The sequence below is a fragment of the Piliocolobus tephrosceles genome, chromosome 2, assembly GCF_002776525.5.
Source record: "Piliocolobus tephrosceles isolate RC106 chromosome 2, ASM277652v3, whole genome shotgun sequence".
Lineage (NCBI taxonomy): Eukaryota > Metazoa > Chordata > Mammalia > Primates > Cercopithecidae > Piliocolobus > Piliocolobus tephrosceles.
The window spans coordinates 103,443,639-103,465,777 of NC_045435.1; the positions used below are offsets into that span (position 1 = coordinate 103,443,639).

The window sequence follows — 22,139 nt, forward strand, 5'->3', positions numbered from 1 at the left end:
AGTAATTGATGAAGAAATCAACTGCTCAATACTCTTAGGCTTGTAGAGTCCCCAGTTTCCCCTCATACACACCAATGAAGCCCAGGTTTGGTGGCGGGTAGGGCTTCCAGGGGTGAGTGGGGGACTCCTACCTGAAACAATGGAGAATGTCAAACCAAGGAAGAGATCAGAGCCCCAACTCCTAACTTACCTATGGAGCTAGTGACTTGAAACCTGGGCGGTGAGAACCAAGGGTGATATCTAGAGCAGGACTGTTTAATAGACATACAGTACGACCCACATGTGTACTTTAAAATTTTATAGTAACCATATTAAAAAGGTTCAAATAAATGGATACAATGAATTTTAATAATATATTTTAAAATTACCCATATCTGAAATAATATTTTCACATGTACTCAATATTCAACATTATTGAGATTTTACCTTTTTTATTCTAAATCTTTGAAATCTAGTTTACATTATATACTTACAGCATATCTCAGTTTGGACCAGTTACATTTCAAGTGCTTCATAGTCACATGTGTCTAGTGGCTGTTGGATTCAGTAGTACAGGTGGGAGGGAAGGTTCTCGGTCATGTTTGACTGAATATCTCCTTTATATAACAAATGATTTGTACTGCCCTCTGCCATCCTAACATGAAATTTATACATACTGTAACTTGTATCTGCAAGGGTGGGCTCAACAACTACAACAAACAGACTCCAAAGGGAATAGGGCTCCAACTGTAACCACCCAAGGGGTTCACCTTGCCTGCTGCCCAGACAGAGCCAGGGGAATTGCAATACAGAAAGAGTAATTCACTCAGAGCCGGTTGTGTGGGAGACTGGAGGTTTGTTATTACTCAAATCAGTCTCCCTAAGCATTCAGGAAGCAGCGTTTTTAAGGATAACTTGGTGGGTGGGGGGAAGCCAGTGAGCCAGGAGTGCTGATTGGCCAGAGATGAAATCACAGGGAGTTGGACCTGTCTTCTTGTGTTTAGTCAGTTCCTGGGTGGGAGCCACAAGATTAGATGAGCCAATTTATTGATCTGGATGGTGCCAGCTGATCCATCAAGTGCAGGGTATGCAAAATATCTCAAGCACTGATCTTAGAAGCAGTTCAGGGAGGGTCAAAATCTTGTAGCCTCCAGCTGCAGGACTCCCAAACCATAAGTTCTAATCTTGTGACTAATGTTAGTCCTACAAAGGCAATCTAATCCCCAGGCAAGAAGGGGGTCTGCTTTGGGAAAGGGCCATTACCTTGTTTAAACCATAAATTAAATTTCTCCCAAAGTTAGTTCAACCCGTGCCCAGGAATAAACAAGGACAGTGTGGAGGTTAGAAGCAAGATGGAGTGGATTAAGTTAGATCTCTTTCACTGTTTCAGCCATGATTTTGTGAAGGCTGTTTCAAAACACTCATAACAGAAATTAAGTTCTTACTCTTTTACCACTTCTGCATGTATGTTCCTGGTCAGCAGACAACTTTTCTCCATGTGGAGGTTCAGGAATGAAGGCTCCTTTGAGTTTTTGGTTCTTACTGTTGTTATGCATATTGCAGCCTTCTTCTTATGTGTGTCCGGGGAGCAGACAGGCTAACAGAACATGGAAGGAGCATAGTGCTTCTTAAAATTCTCAGCTCAGAGATAGCATACAGCACATTCCATTGACTTCAACTTGTCAGAGTCATTTGAACAAACTTAACAGCATGGGAACTGGGAAATGTAGTGTAGCTGTGTGCCCAGGAAGGGTAAACTTAGGTGAATAGCCGCCCCTACCTATGCTCATATTTTTAAAAATTAAAAAATAAAATATAAGGAACTGCAATGTAAAGGAGAAATCAAAGGAAACTAATTATAGTAAAGTAACATATCTTTCAATAGCGTGTATTTCCACATACATGTCTAGCTACATGAGAATAATGAAAGAGGTGCTTGCTCCTCAATTTGGAGTCACCATAAATATGATGGGTGCAAATGCTGGGGTGTGGTGGGGTGATCGGATACCTGCAGTGACTTTATTAAGATTAAAAGAAAAAAAATTCTTGGCTGGGCGTGGTGGCTCACGCCTGTGATCAATCCCAGCACTTTAGGAGGCTGAGGTGGGGGGATCACCTGAGATCAGGAGTTAGAGACCAGCCTGACCAACGTGGAGAAACCCTATCTCTACTAAAAATACAAAATTAGCTGGGCGTGGTGGCACACGCTTGTAATCCCAGCTACTCGGGAGGCTGAGGCAGGAGAATCGCTTGAACCCGAGAGGCGGAGGTTGTGGTGAGCCGAGATCATGTCATTGCACTCCAGCCTGGGCAACAAGAGTGAAACTCCATCTCAAAAAAATTAAAATAAAATAAAATAAATACAATAAAAATTCTTTATGAGTATTTGTAAAAACAGAGTTAGAGGCTAGGTTCAGAGCATTTTAAATGGATTTTTCACTTAAATTAAGCCTCTGGAAAGACATTTGGAAGTCACGTAGCATGTGGGGCAATTCTTTGTTTTATTACGGAGAATGGATCATTTAGTATCCCAGGCCCTGAGATTTCCAAAGTGCCTCCCAGGGAATGGTTCTGCCATTTCCCCAGTGAAAACCTTGTGTGGAGGAGAAAGGGAAAATAGATATTGGAAGGCAAAGAGCAGTAGGAAGATGCTATGCACCCTTCCCCATCATTGATCTTTGCCATCTTCCTATAGGATTTCCCGTATTCTCGATTCACCTCTGTATGAAGCCTTCTTGCCAACTCTCACCAGGGCCCTTTCAGCAATCCTCTTATGTTCCCCAAGCACTTAATGTTTTCTGCAGTAAAACTAGATGTCTTTCACTTAATGAAAAGGTACAAAATCATAGCAGGAGGAGTAGTTTAGGTTATCATTTTACTTAGTACCAAATAATTCGGGTTTTTTGTATTCCTTGAATGGGACTTTGGAATGATCACTTTCTTCCTATTGCATTACCGCGTTTCCTCAGAAGGTGGCACTAGATGCAATGTTGTGGGTTGCCCCGTGGTGGTAAGTCCAGCTGTGTTTCCTTGATGCTTCTGCCTCTTAAGACTAATATTCAACAGTAGGTGGGTGTCCACAGTTAACCTTAGGGCCTCTCTGCTGTTCAGTATTGGTAGTAACCAAGATAGAAGAAAACGTCACCTTTTTTCATTTAGGTGGGGTTAACTTTAATACAGTCAACTATTGACCAGGTGCAGTGGCTCATGCCTGTAATCCCAGCACTTTGGGAGGCCGAGGCAAGTGGATCATTTGAGGTCAGGAGTTCGAGACCAGCCTGGCCAACATGGTGAAACCCCCGTCTCTACTAAAAATACAAAAATTAGCCGGGCGTGGTGGCGTGTGCCTGTAATCCTAGCTACTCTGTAGGCTAAGGCACAAGAATCTCTTAAACCTGGGAAGCGGAGGTTGCAGTGAGCAGAGATTGCACCACTGCAGTCTAGCCTGGGCGACAGAGCAAGATTCCATCTAATAATAATAATAATAAATAAAAGGTAAAATTAAATGGCATAATCACATTCTAGTGAATATTTTAGCGTGTTTCAGTTCCTTGAAATGTTTTAGCCATTCTCTCAGCAAATGTTGATTATGCAATTACTACAGTGTTATAATGCATCTAAATTTAGCTTCTTAGAGACACAAATTCTCTGAATGCACATTTCTCTGAAACTTCCCACAGTTGTGAAACTGCAAAGAGGAAAAATATTATTAGATGAAAGCTGTTAATATCCGTATCAGTCACTGTAATGAGGTAGTTTAATATACTTGTCTTGATAAACATCTAATCTGTGGATTTCATTTTTGGAAATTTAGAGTAAATATATAGGATTAATAAAGAGGTACCTCTTGGGGACGGATGACTGACCATCCAGACAAATCTCACATGGTTTCATTCCACAGCAATTGGTTTCTGAGCACCTAAGACCCATATTAACAACACCCACAAGAGACTTGTGCAGAAAAACCACAGCACTAACTTATTCTTTACATAATATACTTATGTTTGCTCAATAACACATTCCTTTTCTTGAAACAAATTTACGTGGGAAATGAGATTATAAACAGAAGATTCTTATCAGGCTTGGAGTCAGCACCAGAGAGTTGGTTGGATGATCTTACAGTGGTGTCATCAGATAGACTGGTAACATGGATTAGACTCTCAGGGTGGGCTGGCCCTCTCTCCTTAGGATAGCATTGGCTGTACACTGCCTGCCTTTGCTCCTCTGAGTCCTCCTCTTCTGTAGTTTCTTTGTTGACCACACATCCTCATTAATCACACAGTCCCCACTAATCACACCCCACACTGATATGTCTTTCTCAGATATGTTAAATACATTCAGTCATTTGTAGTTGGCTTTGCCTTGAGAGCCATGATTCCTCTTCAAGTAGTTTGTCTTCAAGGACATCACTTGGAAGGTGCATGCAGCTTAAGCTCCGCATTGCCACTGGCTAGGGCAGAGGTTCCCAAACCCTCTCAATTCTCTGCGCCTTAGTATCTCAGTCTTTCTTTCATGACACCCCCCAGGCCAAAGGCAATAACTAGCATTTCAAACAACTTAATATGTATCTATGTCCTAACAAGTTAGTAGCCGTTTGAAAAAATAATACATGTAAATTAAAATATTATTTTTTCTCTCAATTTTATTCTTAAATAACTACAACTATCTTAAACCTTGCAATCAAACTAGATATCACCACCTTTATGTCTTGTTCCACATTGATTTTCATACTGTTTTTGCTTTTTATTCCAGCAAGTACCAAACCCCCCAGCTTTTTAAAGATGCAATACCATCTACAAGAATATAATGCAATTTGATGTTGAAATTGGGAACTACCGGGGTCAGGCGTGGTGGCTCATGCCTGTAATTCCAGCACTTTGGGAGGCCGAGGCGGGTGGATCACCTAAAGTCGGGAGTTCAACACCAGCCTGGCCAACATGGTGAAACCCTGCCTCTACTAAAAATACGAAAATTAGCTGGGTGTGGTGGTGCATGCCTGTAATCCCAGCTACTCAGGAGGCTGAGGCAGGAGAATCGCTTGAACCTGTGAGTCAGAGGTTGCAGTGAGCCGAGATTACATCACTGCACTCAAGCCTGGGCAACAGCACGAGACTCTGTCTCAAAAAAAGAAAAAAGAAATTGGGAGCTACCTCAAGCCAGTAGTAGTGCATATGGTGTCCGACAGATGTCAACTATCACTGGGTTTCCCTCAAAAATTTAAAATAGTCACAGCGCTCCTATGAGTTTACTGTGGTTCCCTGGGTACCTGTGACACAGTTTGGGGATTGCGGGGCTGGAACTTAGTCAAATGGCTCCATGTAGCTGCAAGGGGACTGAGAAATAGAATCTATTGAATTTGGTGGTCTCAGCTCTGAATTAAATGTTAATTTTCGTATTTTTACTTTCACAGGGTATCTTAAATTGCTATTTATAAATTCTTGAAGGGAAGCTGATTATTGCTTCTTTGTAATAATAATAATTATAATAATGGTCACCATTTTTTGAGCAGTTTTATATAATAAGCACCCTGCTAAGGTGCTTCGTCTTTGTGCTGTCACTTAATTCTCACAATACCTTACCACGTAGATACAAACATTATTCCTATATAATAAAATGATGGGACATATATATCTATGTATATACATATATATACATATAAATATGAAAGAAACACATTAAGTATCTTGCCCAAAATCATATAGCAACAATGTGGCAAAGCAGATTTGAACCAGGCTGTCTGATTTTAGCGTTATCTCTCTTAACCAGCACGCAATATTACTTTTGACATTTACTGACTACAAAAATGAAGAGCAATATTACATATTTGTGTTGGCATTATTTACTATTCTACCTATGCTGAATAATTAAATCAGCATTACCTTTTACACAGTAACTCTTTTCAAAGGATTCAAAATTGAGTTCTTACAATGCCATGGAGCCAGCATGAATGAGAAGAGAGCCTTGCTCAAAATAACTGTGTTAACTTCTCCCAAATTCTAGTCTGAGATAATATAGATAGGAAAAGAGGTGACTGATGTTATTTCACCCAACTTTCCTGCAGAGGCGTGACATGACAGCATTTTGCTAACATCTTGACCACCTGTTTTTGTTGCAGGAGGCCGAGGGGAGGATGGCGCCCCCATCATCACGTTCCCAGAGTTTTCGGGGTTCAAACACATCCCAGATGAAGACTTCCTGAATGTCATGACCTACCTGACTAGCATCCCCAGGTGAGCTGAGCACCGTCTCCTGCCGCCTTAGGCACTGGCTTTATTCCACCCTTCCCATGTGGCAGGGCTGGGTTGAGACATAGACTTCCATGAGCACAGTTTACCCTGGTATGCATAATAACCCAGCTGGCTTCTGTCACCCATCAGTCACGAACAACAAATGTGGACAGGGACTGGAAAACAATGACAAACAAGTCTCAGTTTTGACTCTGTTTGCACACTGGAGGGACAGAGTAAACCGTGTCAAGTGGATGGAAAACTGATTGAGCAGCTGTGTTGCCTTTGTTCCTTAGGCTAGTACTTTATTTTTATTTTCTACTTTTGAGATGGAGTCTTGCTCTGTTGCCCAGGCTGGAGTGGGCAACAGATCTTGGCTCACTGCAACTGCCGCCTCCTGGGTTCAAGCAATTTCCAGCTAATTTTTTTTTTTTTTTTTTATCAGAGAGGAGTTTCACCATGTTGGCCAGGCTGGTCTCAAACTCCTGACCTCAAATGATCCACCTGCCTCGGCCTCCCAAAGTGCTGAGATTACAGGCTTGAGCCACCGTGTCCAGCCGAGGCTATTGCTTTAGCTAAAGGTTATTCTGGCTTCCTGGGTCGTGTTGTCTAGGACACAGGACGCTTCTTTAAGGAACTCCAACTGTGTCAGGAGTTATTTATCACTCCTAAATAAGAAAATTAGGGGCAGATTGTTGTGATTGTCATTGTCAGATGGAGAAACTAAGGCACAGAGCAAGGAAACTATAAGGCCAGGGGAAAAAAAAACTGTGCTTGTAGCCAAGCCCATGATAGAAATGCTTTCTGGCATCTTCTCCTTCCACCCTCTCCAGCCTGGGCCTCAACTCTTTATGCCGCTTAAATCAGTACGCGCCCAGGTCTTCGAGGGGATGGAGTGTGGGCAGAGTCCACATTGGTCACCACCATTTCACAGACAGGGGCAGAGCGGGATCCAAACGCTGTCCTTAGGCAGTGCAGCGTCCACCTCTAGCAGAGAAGACTTGGTTGGGAAAGGTCTTCCCTCCATGGGTTTGCATTGCTGATGAGCCCTCACCCCTCCCTTGACTATGATGTGGTTTAGAATGTACACAGTGGCCAGGTGTGTGGTATTTCGCTTACCTGCCATCTGCCTTTTAGGATTTAGAGGTAAACAACAGCTTGGTGACTGAGAGGCCGCCTGGAGTCTGCTACCACTTGGGGAGATTAGGAAGTTGATTGCTTTAACCAAACCCACTTGAAAAACATGTTTTTTCTTTTACACCTTTTTCTTTAGTTTTTTCTTTTACCCATCTTATTTCTTCAGAGAAGGTGGTGGATTTATTTTGAATGCATTTCTTCAAAGTTAGTACTTAAATATATTTCACCGATTTCCCCCTTTCCTCCTCCCTGCCACGGTCCTATGCCATGTGTTAATGCGGATATAAGGATGTGGGAAATTCTTCGTTGCTGTGAGGGAAACACGCCACACCTGTCTCGTGGCTTTGCTCGGGTGTTTCTCTGCGGGACGCCTCCGCCTGTCTTCTAGGCCTCACTCTTACTCCTTCATCAGCCCTCAACTCTGACCTCATCCCTTTGATGAAACCTTCCCTCACCCCAGTTCTGTTTTCACAGAATCTGTTAAATTTCCACAGAACCCCAGGGTTTACCTTTGCCTATGGAAATGACTTGTCTATGGAAATTATTTCTGCCTCTTCCAGTAGACTGTGAACTTCTTAAGAGCAGGGGCAAATGCTTTGCTTTTCTTCTCTTTCTTTTTCAAAATCTCCAGCCCTAGCCCAGTGCCCAGTACATGGTTGGTTCTCAAAACTAATGTTGGTAGAGTTTTCGGTTTTGATAATGATTCATTCCAAACGAATGGTATTTGTTGTGGGGTGAGGAAGGGGTTAAAATATGCTATTCTGTACTATGCGCCATAAAAAAGAATGAGTTCATGTCCTTTGCAGGGACATGGATGAAGCTAGAAGCCATCATCCTCAGCAAACTAACACAGGAACAGAAAACCAAACACCGGATGTACTCACTCAGAAGTAGGAGCTGAACAATGAGAACACATGGACACAAGGAGGGGAACATCAGGCACCGGGGCCTGTTGGCGGGTCGGGGGTGAGGGGAGGGAGAACATTAGGACAAATACCTAATGCATGTGGGGCTTAAAACCTAGATGACGGGTTGATAGGTGCTCCAAACCACCACGGCACATATATACCTATGTAACAAACCTGCACGTTCTGTACATGTATCCCAGAACTTAAAGTAAAATTTAAAAAATGCCATTCTGGCATATCGACTATTTAAGTTAAAAGCGCTTGAAAAACAGCAGGTACAAGAAGATCACTTCGACTTTTGTGCTGTTTCTTAAGAGAAGAAGATGGGATTCCTATGTGAAAGACACTCTCTAGGGACTAGAAGGAAAGGTAACTTCGAGAATATTACACAGACCTTGGTAGAAACTCTTATTTTTTAAGCTTCCCCACATAATTTAGTCGCATTTTCATAGTTTACTATTCTTTATTCAATCCAATATGTGAGTAACTGACTCTGACTGATTCTTTGAGTCTTCACTTCTTTATGAGGGCTGTTGTGCCATGTAAAACACTTAGGAATACATTTCTATGCTTTTCTCATGTTAATCTATGTTTTGTTGATTTAACTCTTGGACCCAGCCAGGACCCTAAAACAATAGAGGTGAAGTTTTTCCATTCCTACAGTGAGAAGGGGAACCCCAGCTGTTATCAACTTGGGGTTTAAGAAGTTGAACTTGAACTCTGTCTTTGGCCCAGTGGCATTTCAGGACAACATACCATCAGTTTAGCAACTTCTTCTTCCGTGGGAGCGGCAGGGAAGAGGGTGAACAGGGAGGTAGACAATAGGAGGAGTGTCCCCTGTCCCCATTCTCCTTATATTTGTTTTAAGTTCAATGTCTAGTTTTACTTAATCCCCAGGGATACAGTCAAATGCTAAGTTAAATGGAGGATTTTCATCTTGCATTTGCAGCCTTTTCCAAATCATGCCGAAGACAGCTTAGGGAGTGCCCCTGGACTGTGTGGCGAGAAGCAGGCAGGGTTATCACCCCTATCTCACAGATGGAGATGAGGAGATCAAACAGGGGCTACTGTTTTGGATTTCCTTGTTCTGCTGTAGGCTCCTTGTACAATTGCTTGTGACCTAGGGAATATTTTCCTTTCCTAGGATGCTGTTTGTCTTTCGGGAAAGAGTGGCTGTCTGGCCAGTTATTCCCCTTTCTTCTTCCGCTTTTGCTCACACTGCTTGCTGCCCCTCCCCTTGTTCCTTTCCACAAAAAATGGAGACAAAGGGTGAGAAGGCCTGAAAGGGCAACTAGACCTGGACCTATGTCTAATTTCCATTTTGGATTTCAAAGAATGAAACCACCCTTGTTCATTTTATGACTCCTATTTATCATGATTTGCATCTTTTTATATGTTACATTACTTATCCGGTACCAGAGTCCTTCCCAGTTGCAAAATGTTTTATAGACAGGTGGCAGAGGGCTCGTGGATGGAATAAAAAAAGAATTGATACACTAGAATAGGAAAATGGCAGGATACTTGGGGTTGGGAAATGTTATCTTTGTGCCTGAAATTAATTAGGATCTCGCGTTGTGAGAGGGTTGGGCAGGTACAGAAAGGCTTCCCACAGTAACTCATTCTTCAGCAGACCTCTGTGAGAGCCCACAGCATGTAGGGTGCTGTGTACGATGCTGTAAAGGACTGAAAAACCTCAAGACAATGTCTTGGACCACAGGAAACTCATCACATGACTCTGTTATCAATATATTTTGTGAAATGTGTAAATAAAGTGCTGTAGGAGCTCAGAAGACAGAAAGTCACTTCAACAGGAAAAAAAGGGAAAACTTTAGGACAAAAGGGGATTTCAATCCAGACCCCTAAGAGAGGGTTCTTGGATCTTATGTGGGAAAGAAGTCAAGGTGAGTCACAAAATTCAGTGAAAGAAGCAAGCTTATTAGAAACTACTCTGTTACAGAGTAGGGCGCCCTCAGAAAGCAAAAGGAGGAACGCATCAACTTTAAGTTTTTCTTATATTGGGCTCTTGTCTATATAAAGATTAAACTAAGCTGTACCTATGTGCGGATGAGCAGACAGTGTGACAAAACTTATTATTCTATTGATTTAAAGAAAACTATCCTTGACATTTTAGTGTGTGAGAACATCAAAGCATAACTATAATTTTTTGAAAACATTTATTGTTATGGTATTGGGACATCTGGACTTTCTGTTGTTGTAGTATCCTTAGGCTGTTTTCTCAACCATAAACATCTTATGACCATGGGTCATGGTTGGCAAGGAATGTGCCTTGTTAGTCTCAAGACAGAGCTGAACTTAAAACTGTGTCACCTTTGCTCTCCTCGGTTGCTGCCTCCCTAACAAAATGTCCTTGAAGGGATGGCACAGTTTCTACAGATAGATATAGAAGGGAGCATTCCAGAGAGAGAATAGGATAGTGTTGAAGAGCTTTGAACACAGCCCAAACCTGGATTGAAATCCAGATCCTATTGCTCACTAGCTAGGTGGTCTGGGGCAAATGACCTGGCCTTTCTGCCTTTCTTTCTTCCTTCCTTCCTTCCTTCCTTTCTTTCTTTCTCTCTCTCTCTCTCTCTCTCTCTCTTTCTTTCTTTCTTTCTTTCTTTCTTTCTTTCTTTCTTTCTTTCTTTCTTTCTCTCTCTCTCTCTCTCTCTCCCCCCCTTCCTTCCTTCCTTCCTTCCTTCCTTCCTTCCTTCCTTCCTTCCTTCCTTTCTTCCTTTCTTCCTTTCTTTCTTGACGGAGTTTCCCTCTTATTGCCCAGACTGGAGTGCAGTGGCACGATCTCAGCTCACTGCAACCTCTGCCTCCTGGGTTGAAGTGATTCTCCTACCTCAGCCTCCCAAGTAGCGGGATTACAGACATGTGCCACCACACCCAGCTAATTTTTATGTTTTTAGGAGAGACAGTTTTACCATATCGGCCAGGATGGTCTCAATCTCTTGACCTCATGATCCACCCACCTCAGCCTCCCAAAGTGCTGGGATTACAGGCATGAGCCACTGCGCCTGGCCAATCTGGCTCCTATTTCTGTCTAATGCAGGGTCTGAAGTTTTCAACAGAGCGTATCTGGGGAGTTACAGAGCATCCAGGTTGACCAGAACAGAGTGAGGCTGCTTTTCAGATGGTATTGAGAAACGAGAGCTGGAAAGAGCTGGAAACAGACTGGGCAAGGCCTTTACCCCCAAGTTACAGAGTAACAGTGAGTGTGCCAAGTTAAGGAGGCACAGTGAGTAGGAAGAGGCCATTTTCCTGCAAGAGGGTTTGAGGAGGAGGCTGAGGAGCAGATTTATCTGGTGGTGGTGTGCAGGATGGATTGGAGGGAGCAGGAAAAGGAGGCAGGGAGACCAGTTAGGGGCTTCTACATTGAGACATGTGCAAAATGAAATGGGATGATGGCATGAGAACTGGATAGGAAGGGATGGACAAGAAGACAGGCATTGGTGACTGGTGGAGGTTGGGAAGGAGGAAGAGGGAGAAGCTATGGAAGATGCTTGGTTTTAGGAGCCTTACAATTGTATCCTATTTCTTTAAGTCTGATTGTGTGGAATTGGGTGTGTGGAATTCAGGCCTCATTTTGGTTTTGATGGTCTCATCATGATTTATTTTAAAACTTTTTCTTATCAAAACCATGCTAAGACAATGATTCTCAACCTCGACTGCATTTTAGGATTGCCTAGGGAGATTTTAATTCACGATGTCCAGACCATAATTCAGATGAATTAAATCAGGATTTCTGGGGGTGAAACCTGGGTTTCAGTGGTGTCTCATCTCACTGGTGATCCCCATTGCAGCCAGGGGTGAGAGTGCTGTACTAGGAGTGGATAGGGAGAAGCTGTGGTGAGACAGAACAGACATTTGAGGGGTGTGAAGAAGAGAACCTGGAATCAGACTTAGCTTTCGGATAAAGTGAGGTGGTAGTGAATGTGCAGAAATTGAAAGTCGGAGGGAAGGCTGTTCCCATGTCCTTTACTTTTGCTATCATGGTCCTGTATTTCTTTCCTTAAAATCAATATATAAACAATTTCTTGAGCTTCTGTGACCCTGGAATTTCTTTGTGAATTATGTATAGTATTGTACATAAGGAACTATTGAATTACAAACCTTCCCACATGAATCTTATGGTATTAAAATAAATAAATATTAAAAAATACACAGAAATCATTACCCCATCACCATTCTGTTTCCAAAAACAGCTGAGGGTGAGGTTTAGCCTATCAGGTGCCGTCTGCTTTATAAATTGTACTACTAGTGGTTTTCACAGTCCAGCTTATAACAATAGCATAGTAAATCCTAGTGGTCAGTTTCTCAGAATGCAAGATATTATCGTTTAAAACATGTCACCTGTGGCTACAGAGTGGCGCCAAGTGGTCTGAAAAGGCATTAGTAAAATATTCTGAGCCACAGAGATGGAGCTGAACTTGGGTCACCCTCGGTCTCCTAGGCTCCTGCCTCCCTAACAAGATGTCCTTGAAGGAAGGTGCAGTTAACTACTTTTCCATCACAGTTGTTGGTCCTGCAGTCAACATTTGTATAACTAAGCATGGATATTTGTCACTCTGTTTCTCTACTCAGTTTCCTTATTTTAACTTTCAGTTCTGGGTTCATTATTAGAATGGACTGAAGAAAGTACTTTTATTAGATGGTACAAGAGCAGTATTTCATATCAGTGGTTAATTTTATGATTGTTTCTATTTCTTTTCTTTTCTTTTTTTTTTTTTTGAGACCGAGTCTCACTCTGTCGCCCAGGCTGAAGTGCAGCGGCATGATCTCGGCTCACTGCAACCTCTGCCTCCCGGGTTCAAGCAATTCTCCTGCTTCAACATCCCGAGTAGCTGAGACTACACAGGCAATGACACCATGCCCGGCTAATTTTTGTATTTTCAGTAGAGACAGGGTTTCACCATGTTGGCCAGGCTGGGATTGTTTCTATTTCTAAAGGACTTTTCTATAATGAATCTATTGAGGGACCTATTTAAGTTAGAATAATTTTTCTACATTCATTTTCCTCACATACAGTGTGATGAATAGTCTTTGGAGTTAGTTGTGTCCTCTTTTAAGTAAAGTGACCTAAAATGCGGTCTGATATTTGTACTCTAGGAAGGAATAGGAGAAGAACAGTGTTATTATTTGGCCTGTGAATTGTGATGAGACCTACTCCTTTGTATTGAAAGACTCAGTGGGATTATAACAACTTCTCAGCTGTAGAAACCAGCCTCACCAGAGAAGTGAGTGCAATCGGGGCTTCTTAATATTGTGGAGTGTGAAGGGAGAATAAACCTCGGGACCCCCAAATCATTAAGCCAAAGGGAAGCGAAGCTGGGAAGTGCGTCAGGCAAACCTGCCTCCCGTTTTATTCCTAAAAAAGATAACTACAAAGATTAAAATACTATATACCTCCCTCGCAATTTGCCCGCAAGGGAGTTCCTTATGGAAAAAAGACGGACAGAACTCAGAGTTATCGCTCTGCCCATGTGAGACAGATGCCTATCTGATTGCTTCCTCTGCCCTCCTGTTTCATTAACTCAACTGAGGCCTAAGTGACTATTCCTCTACCCTCTTCTCACATATAAATTGTGTATGGCATATAAGGCTAATCAGAGGCTGGGTGTGGTGGCTCACACCTGTAATCCCAGCACTTTGGGAGGCTGAGGTGGGCAAAACACTTGAGGTCAGGAGTTCAAGACCAGCCTGGCCAACATGGTGAAACCCCATCTGTACTAAAAAAAAAAAAAAAAAAAATACAAAAATTAGCCAGGTGTGGTGGCACGGCGTCTGTAATCCCAGCTACTTGGGAGGCTGATGCAGGAGAATTGCTTGAACCCAGGAGGTGGAGGTTGCAGTGAGCTGAGATCTCTCTACTGCACTACAGCCTGGGCGACACAGTGAGACTCCGTCTCAAAAAAAAAAAAAAAAAAAAAAAAAAAAAAAAGCCAAGGGCGCGGGGGCCCAAGCCTGTAATCCCAGCACTTTGGGAGGCCGAGGCGGGCGGATCACGAGGTCAGGAGATCGAGACCATCCTGGCTAACACGGTGAAACCCCGTCTCTACTGAAAATACAAAAAATTAGCTGGGCGTGGTGGCAGGCGCCTGTAGTCCCAGCTACTCGGGAGGCTGAGGCAGGAGAATGGCGTGAACCCAGGAGGTGGAGCTTGCAGTGAGCTGAGATTGCGCCACTGCACTCTAGCCTGGGCGACAGAGTGAGACTTCGTCTCAAAAAAACAAAACAAAACAAAACAAGGCTTATCAGAGACTCAAAAGAATGCAACCTTTTGTGTCTTCCTACCTATGAACTGGAAGCCCCCCTCACCTGTCGAGTTGTCCTGCCTTTCCGGAATGACTAATGTACATCTTACATATATAGATTGATGTCTCACGTGTCCTTAAAATCTATAAAAGCAAGCTGTGCCTCGAGCACCCTGGGCACATGTTGTCAGGACCTCCTGAGGATGTGTCACGGGTGCGACCTTACCCTTGGCTGAATAAACTTTCTAACTTGATTGAGACCTGTCTCAGATACTTTTGGGTTCACAGAAGGCAATGGAAAATACTGTTTTTCAAGTGTCTAAACAACATTAACGAGCAAAAGTGCTGCTTTGATGGAGTAGCTGGAGTGAGGTATGGTTTTCACTGGACTGGCTGTGGAACTGTGTCCCAAAGGGTCAGGGAGATGAATTCATTCATCTGACTCGTCAGGATAGGAATCCAGAGTGTACAGTCATGTGGGTGACTGTGTTGCCCAAGGAGGGTAGATTTGCTTCAGAGCCCTCAGGGAGGGTACCGGAGAGGCTAGATTTTGGGCACTCAACTGAGGCCTGAAATTAGGCACTCCATGGGTTTATTAGGAATAAATGGTGGCACTGGCAAGTAAGTCTTACATGTCACGGAAATTTAAGTAAACTGTACTGAAGGGCAGGAAACAAAGTTAATATGCCAGGTTCTTGTCCTTCTCTATTTAAAAACTAAGGGTCTGATGGTACTTCTTCCCAGTAGAATGACCTCATGTGTGTATAATGGCTTTTCTTTGTTCATTTGCCTGGGTGATTGTTTCAGAATACCTCTGTGCTGTCATGCCTTTGTGTCATCTATTCTGTTCTGTTCAGATAGAAACCCACTTTCCATCTTTCGACATTTCAATTTAGATTGCTTCAGAAATTTAAAACACAACTTTTGCTTGAATTTGTGAGTACTAATGATTGTGAATATCTGGAATTTGGTCTTAGTGGAATTATTGATGCAGGATTTTTCTTCTTGGTCACTTGGCAAGCTGGAGGCCCCGGGCTGGCGATGCCCCACCTGGGCCTTACACGGCCACACTACTGAGCCCTAGCTCACCTGTGTTATAGCTTGTATCCGCATCTGCTGGTTCCACAGGGCAGAAAAACAATTAGGAAAGGGTAGGTATATGTAAAATAGGTGAGGTATATATAAAATAGGTGTTATAGCTTGTATCCGCATCTGCTGGTTCCACAGGGCAGAAAAACAATTAGGAAAGGGTAGGTATATGTAAAATAGGTGTCAGGAAAGCTTGACAAATGGGAAGACAAGTTCTCAATCGGGTCCGAGGATTTAACTTGTAGCTTGGCTTTCGGGCTTTAAACAATCTTCAGCTTGGAGGTGGGGTTTCACCAGGGACCTGCCCGTATCTGCCTGGCCATTTGGCTGCCTCCTGCCACTCATTATCAATTATAAAGATGATAGCCACCTACCATAACAAGCAGCCTCCTCTCCTATTTATTATGTGATATGGGTTGTTATAGTGAAGGGGTGGTCAGAGGAATTGAGATGAAGTTCGAGAAGTTGGCAGGTGAGGGATTAGCTATAAAATGTGTGAATGTTGCCTTTTTAAAATCAAACTTTGGGTGTAGAGTAGGCAACTGTTTGTCACACCCTCCAACATTCATTATGCGATCAAGAAAGTTTTCCAAGACTGTGAGCCAGAGAGGGCTTGACTTTTTACTATTGTCAACTAAAGAATGAGGAGGTTTATAAATTTGGAAAGGAAAACTTTATTTCTCATAAAGAGTTCCAGTCTACAGGGTGACCATTCTGATAGGCTGGGAAGCATAGTCTCCTGCCAGAAGCTGGAAATAGACTCTTCAAGAGAGGGGCCAGAGGGAACAGGAATTTATGCTGAGCAGGGTGGCCAAATATACATGTTCAATAAGCTATAGGAAGAGTCTGAATATTTATACAAGGAAAAATGTGCACACACACAATTGAGCTTCTTGCCCCTTCATGGGTCCCATGTACAAAAATATGGCAGCATTAGCATGATCTGAGAGTGGAATTTTTGGCCCTCTGATGTCAAAAAGGGAAGCAGAAGACACACAAACCCTTACTGCACATTCTCCGTGACTGACCAGAACCACTCTGTGATCAGTGACCTCTTATCAGGCAAAAAAGGAGAAGCAGTGTTGGGTGGTTGGTTAATATCAGTGGTAGAGTCTTTGGAAAGGGCTGGTTTCTGTGAAAGCCTTAGGGAAGAAAGTCTAATTGTGGTTAGCGAGGCAGGTGGGTAACGAGGCATGTAAGACTCTTCATTCCATCATGGCCTAGAACTCAGTTTTCAAGGTTATTCTGAGATTCCCTTGGTTAAGAGATGGTCCATTCGGTCAATTGGGGGACTTAGAATTTTATTTTCAGCTTACACTATTTATTAAGTGACTTTTTGCTATTTATTATTTACTATTCTATTGTGTCAGGAATATGGGGAAGGATTCTAGTACCATTGCCAGAATTTGTCCGCACACTTTTAAAGGAGTCTAGGCGTTTGCATAAATACCTTTCTGATTGAATAACCTTTATGAATTCCATGGGTTCATAAAGATTATCATCCTCATGGAGATGATAAACATGGCGTCAAATTTAGTAATGATGTACATTCAGTATTATCAATCAGAATAGTCCAGGTTAGAGGTCAGCAAACTTCTTCCGTAAAGAACCAGAGAGGGAAATATTTTTGGCTTTTGTTTTGTTTTGTTTGCTCTGTTGCCCAGGCTGGAGTGCAGTGGCACAATCTCAGCTTACTGTAACCTCCGCCTCCTGGGTTTAAGCAATTCTGCCTCAGCCTCCTGAGTAGCTGGGATTACAGGCACATGGACCAAGCCTGGCTAATTTTTGTATTTTTATTAGAGACAGGGTTTCACCATGTTGGCCAGGCTGGTCTTGAACTCCTGACCTCAAGTGATTTGCCCGCCTCAGCCTCCCAAAGTGCTGGGATTACAGGCATAAGCCACTGCACTGGGCCTATTTTAGGCTTTTTGAACCATAGTGTCGCTACCTCAACTACTGAACTCTGCTGTTGTAGCTCAAAAGCAACCATAGATAATACTTTAATGACTATGGCTGTGTTCCAATTAAACTTTATTTACAAAGATGAGAGTGGGGTGGATTTGGCAGACAGATGGTAGTTTGTTGGCCAGTGGTCTAGATTTGTGGTTCTCATACATTAGGACACAATAGAATCACTTGGAGGACTTTTTAAGACACAAATTGTTGGTCCCAACCTGAGATTTCTGATTCAGTAAGTCTAGGGGTAGGGTCAAATAATTTGCATTTCAAACAAATTCCCAAGAGATGCTGATGCTGCTGGTCTGGGGAACACACTTTGTGAACTGCTGGTCTAGTCCAAGCTCATTTACAGAGGTGGACACTAAGACCATGAACAAAGGAGTTGGGTAAACTCACAAGCTGGTAAAGGAAAAACTTAGGGCTTGATTAGGATTTAGATTTTCTGGCCCCTGGCTCAGTGCTGTTCCACCATGTCATGCAGTTTTCAAATGATATAATGGTGGTTAGCTCCATGATACTAATTTGCATGTTTATGTCTGTATTTCTTGATTCATCAACTTTAGACAATATCTTGTGTTTCTTTACTGTGAAAAATGAGTTTTGCATATTATGATGCTTTCTCTCCCCTCATTCCCTCTCATTCTCTAATTTTTGTTAGTTACATTGTTATTTTTAGATCACATACTGGTGATCTAGATTGAAACAGCATACTTAACTTCTTTTTGGTGATCCAGCTACCTTAGATAGTATCTGTTGATTTTCTACCATGTGTTTCCATCTTTCTTTATGCTCGTCCTTCATGTTCTTCTACCTATTATATACTGTTGCTAAGATTTAGAGTGTATTTACATTTATTCCACAAGTAGATTTTTTTTTTCTCTGACTATAGGTTGATTTTAAGTAATAGAAATCAGTAGGCTGGGCACAGTGGCTCACGCCTATAATCCCTACACTTTGGAGGCTGAGGTGGGTGAATCACTTGAGGTCAGGTTTTGTTTTGTTTCGTTTGCTCTGTCGCCCAGGCTGGAGTGCAGTAGCACAATCTCAGCTCACTGCAACCTCTGCTTCCTGGGTTCAAGCAAGTCTCTTGCCTCAGCCTCATCAGTAGGTGGCATTACAGGCACATGGACTAAGCCTGGCTAATTTTTGTATTTTTAGTAGAGACGGGGTTTCACCATGTTGGCCAGGCTGGTCTTGAACTCCTGACCTTGAGTGATTCACCTGCCTCGGCCTCCCAAAGTGCTGGAATTACAGGCGTAAGCCACTGCACCGGGCCTATTTTAGGCTGGCCAAATACCGTCTCTGCTAAAAATACAAAAAAAGTAGCCAGGTGTGGTGGCGGGCACCTGTAATCCCCAGCTATTTGGGAGGCTGAGGCGGGAGAATCGCTTGAACCCAGGAGGCAGAGGTTGCAGTGAGCCGAGACTGCGCCACTGCACTCCAGCGTGGGCAACAAGAAAGAAACTCCATCTCAAAAAAAAGAAAAGAAAAGAAAAGAAAAGAAATCAGTAAAATGCATTTACATGCATTCTGTGATATATATTATGTATACATAATAGATTGGACCTCTCTCAAGTGACAGATGTAATCCTATGTCATTAAACCTGTATCACTGAAAGGAGGAAGCTACAAATGGTAAAGTAAAATGGGTTCTCTTTCCTTATACCCCATCAGCTACTCAAAATCATGCCGTAATTTAATTCATTTCAGATTCAGACGATGACTTTTTTATGTGCATTTTCACCTGGCATTTCTAATTGCCCTTCTTTTTTCCCTATTTTACAGAAGTGGCATATATCTTTATTGCATTATTAATATTTTGCAGATTCTTTATTATAGAGTGTGTAATGCATACACTTACTTCTTGAAGATATTCCTTTGAGGCCCTCTGGTCTGCTCTTATAGTTGAGGGTTGTTGCTGTCTAGATCTACTGCAAGCTGTCAACCTGGTAGTGTTTTTCATTGTGTCTCTGGGAAAGTGCCCTCTATTTTGGATTTCATTTTCATTGAAACACTTAAAAAATTATTTTATCTTCCAAAAGCATGTATGGTAAATAATTTTTTTTTGAGATGGACTCTTGCTCTGTTGCCCAGGCTGGAGTGCAGTGGTGCAATCTCAGCTCACTGCAACCTCTGCCCACCGGGTTCCAGCGATTCTCCTGCCTCAGCCTCTCGTGTAGCTGGGATTACTGGCACACGCCACCATGCCTAGCTAAGTTTTGTATTTTAAGTAGGGACAGATTTTCGCCATGTTGGCCAGGCTGGTCTGGAACTTCTGACCTCAGGTGATCTGCCCGCCTCAGCCTCCCAAAGTGCTGGGATTACAGATGTGAGCCACCGTGCCCGGCCGGTAAATAAATCATAACAGTACCTTGAACATTTGAAAATGACTATATTTGTCCTCGTATTTGATTAGTAGTTTGGCTGGGAATGGAATTTTTTATGTAAAAAACATTGACCCATTGGTTTGTAGCATCCACTGTTAACTGATAACAATGCTAATCCTTCGCACAAAGATCAATCTCATTTCTTTATAGGTAAACTGTTTATTTTGTTGTAGGTTTGAAATTTCAAACCTTTTTCCTTCTCTCCTGGGCCTTCAAACCTGAGTAAAGTCTTTCTTAGACTTAGAATTCTTTTCACTATTGTTTCTTTGAGTATTTCTCCCCTCCAACTCTATTTTCTGTTTCTGTTTCTATTTTTCATCTCTTTGTCAGTTTACTTTTTACTTATACATATATATGTACTGAATTGTCTATTCATGTTTTTGCATTCTTCTTCTATTGAGTTTTTGATTTTTATTTTTCTCTCAATTTTTAAGAATTATTTATGTAATTGGTATATTAGCCCTTTATCTGTGATGTATATTGCAAATATTTTTCTCTCACTTCTTAATTTGTCCTTTGTCTTTGCTTAGGATGCTTTCTTCCATGCAGAATTTTTATGTCATCAAAGGTATTGATTTTTCTTTTATTGTATCTAAATTTTGAGCCATTATTAGAAAGTGTTCCTAAATCTAGGTTACAGAGCAATTCATCCAGGCTTTCCTGTAATATAGTATGCTTTCTGTTTTTACTGTCAGCTCTGATGAGATTGTTTGTGGTTGGTATGAAGTATAGATCCAAGTTTATCTTTCTGGAAATGGCTATTCAGTTATCTGAACACTATTAATTTTAAAAGTCCATCTTTGCCTCAGTGACTTGAGAATTAATTGGTGTGTCTGTGTCTGTCTATTCATAAATGAGCAATAAACTTTTAATTATAGAGGATTTAAGTTGTTTAATATCTAGTGAGATTAATCACTTCTCCCCATCCCTTAAACTTTGCCTTCTTTTCCAGTGTTTTCCTAACCGTTCTTTCCTGTTTTCTGTCTATTTCTCTAGCTTCATAAGAAGGAAAAGAAAAGCTTGTTGGTCTTGTCATTGGGACTGTGTTATATTTATAAATCAATGTAGGGAAAAGTGAAATTTTTCTTGTGCTAAAATCATCCTATCAAAAAGAAGTGTCTTTCTGTTTGTTCAAGTCTACTTTTGTGTCTTTCAGGAATGTTTACAATTTTTTTTCTGGTATAGATTTGTAATTTTATTGTTAAGTTTTTGATCTCTTGTTGCTATTGTAAATGGGATCTATCTACCATTATATCCTTTAACTAGTAATTTTACTTTTTGTACTGTCTTTATTAAGTTTAGATATCAATGTTACGCTTGCTTTGTACATAGTATTTTAAAGTCTTCTTTCATTTTTTAAAGCTCTGGAACAATTTTGTGGCATTGAAACTATATGTATATGGTCATTGATTTTGTAGAATTCCCCTGTGAAACCATCTGGGCCTTGATAACTTTTTCTTTCAGCTAAATTGGTCCTGTTTAAGTTTTATATTTCCGATAAGGTTAATTTAAGTAACATATATTTTTCTAGGAAATTGCTTATTTATATCCAGGTTTTCAAAATTTTTTGCATAGGGCTGTGCAAAGTTGTTTCTTAGGGATTTTTAATTTTTTGTTTCAGTTTCCTTTGCCATTTCTCATTTTGTGTACCTGTGCTTTCCCCTTCCTCCCCTCCTCTTTTTTCTTCTTAAGTTAGCTAGTGGCTGATTTATTTTGTTAATTTTAAAAGTGGGACTTTGATTTACTAATTAGATCTATTAGTTTTTCCATTCTCTACCTTATTCATTTCTGCCTTTATCTTTAATATTGCCTTTCTGTTCTTCCTTTTGGTTTGCTTCATTTTCTCTCATTTTTTGAGTTGATAATTTATTTTGAGTCTTTTTTTTTCTTTTTTTTTATTATTATTATTATACTTTAAGTTCTAGGGTACATGTGCATAACGTGCAGGTTTGTTACATATGTATACCTGTGCCATGTTGGTGTGCTGCACCCATCAACTCGTCAGCACCCATCAATTCATCATTTATATCAGGTATAACTCCCCAGTGCAATCCCTCCCCCCTCCCCCCTCCCCATGATAGGCCCCAGTGTGTGATGTTCCCCTTCCCGAGTCCAAGTGAACTCATTGTTCAGTTCCCACCTATGAGTGAGAACATGCGGTGTTTGGTTTTCTCTTCTTGTGATAGTTTGCTAAGA

General features: G+C 41.6%; 1 protein-coding gene across 1 annotated transcript in view; it reads left to right on the forward strand.

Annotated features, from left to right (window-relative positions):
• The window catches only part of MCF2L2 (MCF.2 cell line derived transforming sequence-like 2), a 255,369-nt gene that overhangs the window by 50,088 nt on the left and 183,142 nt on the right, over window positions 1-22,139 (forward strand). Inside the window, exon 3 of the mRNA XM_023187621.1 lies at window positions 6,095-6,209. Within this exon, the coding sequence (XP_023043389.1) occupies window positions 6,095-6,209 (115 nt within the window). The remainder of the gene's footprint in view (window positions 1-6,094; window positions 6,210-22,139) is intronic.